Source organism: Tachysurus vachellii, chromosome 10 (genome assembly GCF_030014155.1).
Source record: "Tachysurus vachellii isolate PV-2020 chromosome 10, HZAU_Pvac_v1, whole genome shotgun sequence".
Taxonomy (NCBI): domain Eukaryota; kingdom Metazoa; phylum Chordata; class Actinopteri; order Siluriformes; family Bagridae; genus Tachysurus; species Tachysurus vachellii.
In genome coordinates, this window is record NC_083469.1 from 16546191 (window position 1) to 16556048 (window position 9858).

Here is a 9858-nt window from a genome sequence, read left to right on the forward strand (position 1 = left end):
CTCGTCCAACCCCCTCATGACTCCTGACATTCTGGGCCTGTCTGCCGCCTCTGTAAACACCTGCGTTAAAGCCACCTTCAATGTGAGTGAAACAGATGGAGGGAGGGTTATGATTAGGGAGCAATGATGTGTGCTTATTTTTTTGAAAAATTATCTTTACTTTAAAGCAAATAATTCCCAGTGCTATTCTATTTCTCATTATTGTCTGGCTGATGCAGTCAAGGCCGTTTCAAGCAAGCCTGTAATTATGCTTAGTAGCGACGGTGTAATCACAAGGTTCGTGGTGAAAACTTTGCGGCCATTTGAACGAAGTTTTATTTAATATTCGTGTGCATTCACAGATATAACACACAGCTGCTTTCTTAAGTAGAGAAAGTCACCGGAAGGCAATAATGTTTTAAATAAATTTAGATTTATACAAACGAGTTTTTATTCATCTATCGGTTTAAGTGTCGGACATGAATATGTGTAGGATTCATCACCACCGACTTCCTTTTTATTATCTGATCACTATTTACGTTATAATTTGTTGTCATGGACGAATGTAATTAGTGAACCGTATGTCGATTTAAAGTGTTTTAAAAGTGTGTAATACTATATGAAATTGAATTGCACTATACAAGTATGACAGCACATGGCTTTGAGTGGATGCAGTGACTTGCAGGCATCAAACTAAACAATATTATTGTAGCATAATATGAACTATCCACACATTATTGCAATAGAAAATAAGCAACAAAACAAATTCCTGTTTCTGTAACAGTCAAAAAAAACATCTTTTATGAGATTAGATGTTTAGTTTGTAGTATTTTTAGTGAACTAGTTTTTCCCCATGATTGTATAAAATGTACGCTGTACACTGTATGTTTTCTCGTAGGCCTTCAACAAGTGTAAGCGGGAGGGTTTTCGACTGCAGACGGTGGATAAGGCTCCTCTAGCCAAGCGCAGGAAAATGAAAAAGACCAGCACAAGCACTGAGACACGCAGCAGCTCCAGTGAGAGCACACACTCGTCCTCGTCTTCCTCCCAGTCTCAGGAGAAGACTCCTCTTCAGTTGTCTGTCAGCACGCCCCTCACACTGGGCCCTGATGACGATGAGCACTCCCAGAGTGAGCCACAGCCTGCTTTCAGCTTCTCAGAGTGAGCTGTTTCATCCTCTCTCTCTCTCTCTCTCTCTCTCTCTCTCTCTCTCTCTCTCTCTGTTCCTCTATGTTAGTCGGGTCTCCCTTTAGCACAGACGCAGAGCATGCAAGAAGGAGCACCGGAGCCGAAATTACCCGTGCCCTTCACTAGCAATAGATGTGTGGAACAGGGTAGAAAAGTACAGGGGCGTTTGAGGAAAAATGCCTGATCCCTTTATCATCCAATGATTTCTGGACTGCACCAGACTTTATCACACTCCTGATCCAAGTGTCCAGGCATCTGCATCTGCTGTATGTCACATACACACACAAGCTGAGTGTCACGTGACATCCTGCGCCAACTGGATCGAATGCTTCAGTAACTGTGTGCTCTCACCGCTTCAGGCCAAACCAAAATGGATAAAAGGGATATTTTCTTTATTAAAAGAAGTTTATATAATATTGTTTTTGTTTATATGATAAATTATTCGTCTTGCCCTACGGTCAAGTGGGTTCTCTTTGGTGGATGTCCTTGTAAATTGAGTTCGTCTGCGTACGATTTTTTTGCAGGCTTCTTCTGAACTGAGATTCTTGGTGAAGTAGCAGAGATTTGTTTGTTATATGAGATTTGTCTGAATACACTCAAGAGTGTTCCATGTTTATTATTTTATGCAGAAAATGGGTTATATTGGGAGTAAAAAAGGACTATTTTATATGTGAACGTAAAAGTCAATATATTAAGAAATCCTAACACACAGTTCTAGGAAAAAGCAGTCAATATAGTGATGGATTTATTCTGAGAGTTGTATTTTAGTGATAGATTTTTATTCTGAGAGCATTTAACTGATAGCCAGGATTTATTTTTCATTTATACAAAAAGTTAGATGCTCCACATATTTATTAACTAAAGAACACAAAGTTGGTCCAGTATGTCTAAATATGTTGCTCATGTCCTAATAGCTACATAATATAACTGATTAGCAGAGTAGATTTCTAAGTAGTAAGCAGAACAAAAAGGTAGCAGCAGAGAGTGGAGGTGTCAAGGTTAGGTGCAGTTAGTTGCCTCATAATATTTTGTCTTTGTATGGATAGATAAATGTTTTCTGTACTTTCTGTACTTTAGACGCTCAGTGGTAAATTGACCAAGTACGGCGTCTGCTATTGTAATAGGGTTCATTGTTGAAGGCACATCTGCATGCCATGAGCTTAAAGTACTGTCCTTGTTAAATCCTTGATATAATAGCATTCTCTGCTCTATTATTGGAAGCACTACAAAGGCTTTCATCTGATAAAGCACTAGACTCAACGTTGCAGTTGACCTGCTATGCAAAAATAGCCTACGCATTTATTTCTTTAGCATGACTTGTGTGTATAGCTCCTGTCTGATAGGGACCATTATGCATTATAAACAAGTGAGCAAAAAAAAAAGAACATCATGCCTCATAAGACCTCTTTAAGGCCAGCCAGGCTGTGTAGGAGCTTCAGTAGGAGCTCACATATCCTTTACCTCTTTACCTTTACATTGAAGTGGTGACATTCACAAGCTGGAACTCTGAGGGCTTGTACAGAGTGAACAGTAGACACACACGCACATACAAACATGCATGCAGATACACTGGTGCTCCTGCTTCTGCCCACGTGACAGAGCAACAGATGAGCAATAAGAGCATCCTGAGCTCAGCTCACTTTCCTGTATCGAAGGCCTGCACGTGGCTTTTTCCATCTCCACCTTGTGCCAAACCCCTGCAGCTTCCTCATTCCTGCCCTGCTCTTTTTTTGTATTGGTATATTAATAGAACAGGAAAGAGAGTGTGTGTGTCCTACATTGCACTCCACTCAGGGGTGCGGGGAGGTGGGGAGTGGATTGGGGTGAAGGCCTTATTAGTTGATTTACATTGGTGCTGTTTGTCCTCTGAGAGATTAAGCAGCCGGGCTCTGAGTCTTAGTCCAAGGGCAGTGAGACAGGTGCATGGGAACACACAGAGGAAAAACGGGGTCAGGGCTTTACAGCATTCGGAAGAGGCTGAGAATTTGGCTTTGATGAATATGCGGCAGAGCTATTCAGACTCCGAGGCAAGACCTATGCTTCTGATTCTGGCAGATAGGTCAGCACTCTGTTCTATCGTTTCATTGATCTCTAAAGCACTTGTGTTTTGCGTCAGCAGCAGATTCTCTGAGTTCTAAAGAGCTCTCTGGTCTGTGTGAGGGTTTTATGTATATTCTAGAGAGTATCTTTTACCATTTTCTGTGGTAGAGAGAACACATATCGTAACATCATGCTCTTGAAAAGAGCCTATTCCTTTGATCTGAGCACTCCTTCATCACAAGTTATTGTTGGCCTACTTTAATGCTCTCAGGAGCTGGTTAATTGTGTGGCCCTTTTTTCCTGCTATTGTAGCATAGGGTCCAGTGTGAGTACATATTTCTCTCTGCTGCCAGCGGTCAGTCTGTTGGCTCATTCTTTCATCTGTTCGTGGAGGTGGAGCAGTTCTCCATGAGGATTTGAGCTTCGACATATACCTTATGAACGCTATCTCGCACAACGTAGGCTATGAAAGCTGATTTTGTAAGGAAGGTGGCTAAAAACCACCCGCTTTGTGTTTCTGATATTCAATAATCGGCGGCTTGTTATGTAATGTTGCATTAGGTGGAAGAATGTTGTTGAGGTTAACAAAGAAGTTAAGCTTTATGGTCGTTTTGTACGAGTGGTCATTTTCAGAACTGGCTATAGGAAGCAAGGTACTTTACCTCTCATTGTCCTTAATGGGACATTTTACTCTGAACCTGGGAGAACTTGCAGTATCTTTATTTTTTCCAGTTGAGCGTCATTTTATAAGCAAGAAATCTGACGTGTGAAAAATAAACGTGACAAGGAGGAACTTTCAACATTAACATTAGCAACATTACCAACACCAGCACACTGTGTTATGGATGGCAGGCAGTCTCTGACTCCTGGAGTTCAACTCTCTAGAATTGGAAAATGCTGTTGCTTTATACAGGTGACTAAAAAATATTCATAGACTTTCATACTATGTCTTTAATCCATTGATTTGGTTTGTTTTATTGCCAAAGCTTTAAACTGTAGCAGTAAATTTCTTTGTAACTTTCAAAACCATTGTTTACCATCAGTGAAATGAGTTAGAAATAGACATATGCTTCCCTCTGGCTGGGTGATGATGTCTCAGCATATCAACTGGCACAAAACTTTCATATTGTTTAGATCACTGTGACGTCCATTCAGGTTCAAAACCAAAGGGGTACTTCATACATCCTCACAGTCTACTAAACATTTTATATCTATAACTATATCTATCTATGTCTCCCTATAATAGATAGATAGATAGATAGATAGATAGATAGATAGATAGATAGATAGATAGACAAACAGACAGACATACCAGATGCATTCTTGGCCAGTCATATCCAATTTGTGCAACCATAAGACATTTCTTTTGTTATATATTTTTCAATGCTAGACCAGATGTAATATTAGAAAAAAGCATCAATAAGATATTGGAAAAGAGAGAACATTCATTTATAGGTAACTGATGTTGATGTAACTGATGTTAACATCCAATTGTGCAATCAAGGTCTGCCACCGAGGGGCAGTATCTACATACATTTCAGTCTAAAGCATCTTTTGAGACATTACGACTTAGACCTACTTGTCCTATCTGCTCACATTGCTCACAGAGCAGCATCAGCGGTTTGATCATTTTGTACAGAACAAAAAAAAAGAATCTCTGTACTTGAACATTGAATTGGATTAATGTAATATTAATAAAAAATGAATTGTAGTTATCTAGCTGGGCTGGATATATATTAATATTATTCTCTTAACTTATTAAATTGGGTTGTTGGATTGTTAGATGATTGATTTAAAAAGAAATAACCAAAATTTTGATTATATTTATGGTGTATATATTTTGAAAAGCCAAGCCATATTCCTTTAGGTGTCCGACAGGTTCCTCTATAAAAAAAAAATGTTTTCCTAATATTAGGTCATAAAATGAACTTTGACAATTAAGGATTATATATGAATTAAATATTTTGTGTTTTAGGAAACTAGGGTTACAAATCTGATTGTTTTGCATGACTGTTCAAGATTCTGAGTTGAATCAACTCCAGTTCTCCAAAGTGAGAATGCACTCTTGTTAGTTCTCTAGTCTTGTTGCTAGTGTGGTTTAAGCTATATGTCTATGTTTGAAAAAGAGTACTTAAGGGCTCTTGTTAAAGTTTCTAATGAATGTTGTGAATATAAAATATCAATTGAAATAAAATATCTCTACATTTACAAGGGTTTACTCTGCTTATTCCTTCATTCTGTGTTCACTCGGGTTTTTCTGACTTTAAACAGCCTTTTAACAACCTGTGTAATTTGTTCTTAATCTTTGTACTTAACTATCTGTTAACTAACAATCTGTGTTTTGCAGAGGTTTACATGTTTTGTTCTACATTCTGACGATACTGTACTTATTAGGAGAAACACTCAAAACATGAATTAGCTGAATAAATCAGTTGGAAAAGTGGGATAAAAGAATTTTCTCTAGCTTTTAACCTTCCCACCTTGATCATGTGTAAATGTAGTAACTGTGATGATTTTCAGTCTTTGTACCATCTCTAAGATATTCAGTAAAGCAAAAAAATTGACCTAAAAAATCATTTTAAATATATACAGTTTATTTGCTTAGTTTTAGAAAGTGCTCTGTTGGATGCAGAGACTACATAGCAAACATGGTCAGGGATAAGGCGGGAAACCGTGGAATTTTGCACTCTGCCACATTTCCTATTGTGCCTCAGATTTGACCGGCTGCCCCATCGTACGATGATGGGGCTTTTTCTATTCTTTTCTCTCTTAGTGCATGTTCCCAAAGCGCTCAGCATTCCAGCAGCCCACCATAGGAGCTGCTTTAGTGAGGGCTGCTGGCTCCTGGGTGGCCTCTTGTGCAGGGGCTGCAAAGGGGAGGAGACGATGTCTTATTAATTGACTGGGTGTCTTGGGCAAAGTGGAGGAATTTGGCTGAGAAGAGAGAGAGACACACACAGAGGGGAGGACCAGACATTGTCTGAGCTACCTCCAGCTCTACTGTATACCTCCTCATTTTCTCAGCCTGCATCATCATAAATGCCAGAAAAAGACATTTCCTGCTTGTAATTTGTGTCCAAGTGAGCAGGGCTGGACTCAACTCCAAATGCAAAGGAAAGCCACAAACGCTCCAAAGAATGGATGCTCTCAAAGCTGTGAGGGTGACCCGGGTTGCAGCGGAGGGCGTTTCTCTGGAGCAGGTTGTGGGAATGGCCGACGTGGTCCTGGGAGCTGTGGAGGCACTGAATGGCTTGATGTGGCTGAGTGTGTCAGGGGGATGTGATTGAGTGGGATGTTCTCAGGCTAGGGCAAAAGCAGGGCAGACAAGGGAGGGGAGGGAGTGTGTAAGTGTTGAAGCTTCCCATGTGGTCCACACTGACACCCCCACCACTACCACCACCACACCACTATGCACCCCCAGCATCCACCATAATCCTGTTACATGTGTCCCCATTAGCAGTAGTGGGGCAGCTATTGTGTCGCAAGGTGTCAGCTAGTCGCCAGCCATAGACCCACCATTTTTGGACTCCTTCCCACACCCCATCTGTACAATGGCAAAAAACATACAACAACACACGCACCAAATCAGTGTAAACCCTGGAGGGATCAGAAGTCAACAAGAGTGATCATAAATCATCACAGTCCTTTTGTCACACAAATTATTTTGCACACCAAAATCACAGATATCATGATTGAATGATAAACACCATCGCCCTTTAATCAGGTTCCGTACACTCCAATCTGTAAATCAGTCCTGAATCATATTACTGCATGGGTTAGCTCGCCCCATCTCATTCTTAGCATCAATTAATTATCAGCCCTTTCATGACTTGATTTGGAATGATGTGTGTGAAAAAGTCAGTAAAGTCAATAAATAAACAAAGCAATTATTTCATTGTAAAAACGGACTGAACCGAGCTTCATCCTCCTTACAATATTTTTGACAATTCTTGTTCGGATGCATTATAGCAAAATTATGATTCAGGAGTCTGTTTCTCTGCCTTCTGATCCATCATGCAGCTGATGAAGAGCTGGATTGAAGGAACTGACCTCAAAATAGTCTCTTCCTCCCACTTGTTTCCTGTTCTTTGTGGGACAGCACAAAGCCTGCTCCACTGCACACACACACACACACACACACACACACACAGAGTGAGGCAGCAATGGGAATACGTTACAGTATTGAAAAACGACATAACAGTCATCAAGATGGCTGAAAAATTCCTCCTTTTTTCATCTTTCTCAAATTTTTTTCTAATATGAGAACAAACCAGAGGAAAAATCTGAATAATTTTACCTTTGGAACCAGTGATATCTAAATACGCTATTAAACATTTGATTACTGCGTTTTTTGAGAAGTCTGGGTGTCCATGACTCTTCTTATGTATCTCTTCATTATGATCAGGGCAACATTTATATGCTTTTCACTGCACCTCCTCTCGTAAGTTACCAGCTGAGAGACTCAAGATTATACTGGGTGTGTGGAAGGGAATAGTGCTGCAATAAATCAGATTCCCTGATGCCTTTGGTGTAGCTTATATTTAAACTGTCATACATTATGTACTTAATACCATAATTAAGTAGATGGATTATAAACAAACAAACAAAAAACCTCACAAAAATCATGTATGAGAATCATGTCTGAATCGTGTCTGACTCTGAAACACTTGACTGTTCCCCATGAAAAAAGTACTTCTTTTTTTCAGATTATTTATTTTTATACACCAAATGAGGCAAAATATTTCTTTCTGTGTACTGAGGTTAAGAGTAGGATGAGGTTTAGGTGTATGCATAGCGTTAATGATCTGCTTTAATAATTATGTCAGTGAAAGGTCCTGACAAGGATAGTAAGCCAATGGGGTGTGTTTGTGTGTGTGCATGTGTGTGTGTGTGCATATGTGTGTGTGCATGTGTGTGTGTGCATGTGTGTGTGCATGCTTGCCCTCTGTCGATCTGAAGTACTGGTTACCATGACAATAGTGCTTAGAGAGGGTTTGGCGAACAATCACCTGTGGATCTCTTTGCCCTGGCTTCGGCGGTCTGTTCATTTCGCTATGGGAGCAGATGGCCTTCCTGAAGAGTTGATAAGTATTGCAGCTGAGACATCTCATCCATGAGATACTATATCTAACTGTTCCATGCTGTAGAATTGCACACAAGGCATTAAATGTCCACAGACATCATAGCCAACACAGACGTACGGTGGTTACTTGAAGAACAACAAAAAGATAGCTGAGCATTGTGAGCTGGGGTGTTCTGTTAGAAAAGACAACCCTACAACTTATACAAGGTTATATATTAATAAATTACAATGCCTGGGAATACAGCTATGCATTTCTATTCATTGCTTTGTGGTTCACTTGAATGAGTGGACCAGAGTCATCATCAGAACAGGCTCTGGCCCCTGATAGCTGGGTTGAGGCTTACTGAGCTCATTTGAAATGCTAATGGCCAAGAGACAGCTGCCATCCCATGCTTAACACAGTTTCACCCAGTCTAGAAGAGAGAGAGAGAGAGAGAGAGAGAGAGAGAGAGAGAGAGAGAGAGAGAGAGAGAGAGAGAGGAAACCAAGATTGCCAATAATTAGGTTGGCTTATTATTCTTTGGGTCTTGCTCACACTCGATCCTTGAGAAGAGTAATTTGTCTTACAATTTAGAGAAAGGGAAAGAAGGAAAAGTATATTATGAAAGAAGGACACGTAACAGGACTGAACATATGACAAGGCCTGCACTCTGTTTATTAATGTTTACCTTCAAAATCACAGCTAGGCTTAAAAAAAAAAAAACAGTCAGGTTTTGCTGAAGGTAACTTATCAGCAGAAACAACAGTAACAATAGCAAATTTAGAGAGCTCTTAATTTAGCACTCATTCACTTGGGCTGCCTTATAGGCTGTGAGTGGCTCCCAGAGTGATTGCATGAGTTCTTGTGCCAAAACGAACACTTGTAAATATTGTGGGGGAATAAAACACATATAAATATATATAGTCCTGAGAACAACTGTGTAAAACATTTAAAGCTCTTTTGTCTAAGTCTCTGAGAAAAAAAAATCAGGTTTTAAAATCTTTTTATATGGATTAAGTTTATACTTAAATAGATCACACAGTTACTTATTGTATAAAATGACTACAGCTGGTGAACTTCCATAAAGGACGACTGGACAAAAAACACAACTAAATATAATTAATGTTGTACATTAGAAAAGGCTGGAGAGGGGAAAGTGAAAAAATAACAATAAAGGTGCTGGATAAGATGGAAAAAGACTCTCGCAAAGAGATAAAGCACTGACTGAATTGAAATGAGCATGCAGAGTTCTTTGTAATGAATTTAATAGAAAGATTTTGTCATTATTCTCAGAAAAAACTCTACTCACATATTTTGGTATGAGTAAGACATAAAATAAGACATTTGAAACATAAGTGAAAGCACATTAACTTCACCAGGACAAATCTTTTTTTTTTTGTTGCTGTAACTTTGTTTCAGTAAATGAAAATGTCTACAAACACTGTCATAACTAGTCAAGTGCACTAGTTTTATTAGATAAGGTTTAAGTATAAGAAATGCAGAAAATATATCCAGCATTGTTAGTGGGTGAGGTCAAAAGTCTCTCAGTGAATAGAATTTAGATGAAGTGCAGTGAGGCGTTTTGGGA

At 39.4% G+C, this 9858-nt stretch overlaps 1 protein-coding gene across 1 annotated transcript in view; it reads left to right on the forward strand.

Moving 5' to 3' along the window:
- The window catches only part of rps6ka5 (ribosomal protein S6 kinase, polypeptide 5), a 23238-nt gene extending 17820 nt beyond the window's left edge, over window positions 1-5418 (forward strand). Inside the window, exons 16-17 of the mRNA XM_060879946.1 lie at window positions 1-82; window positions 878-5418. The exon at window positions 1-82 is cut by the window's left edge and continues 82 nt beyond it. Of these exons, the coding sequence (XP_060735929.1) occupies window positions 1-82; window positions 878-1144 (349 nt within the window). The 3' untranslated portion in view covers window positions 1145-5418. The remainder of the gene's footprint in view (window positions 83-877) is intronic.
- The last annotated feature ends 4440 nt before the right edge of the window (window positions 5419-9858 follow it).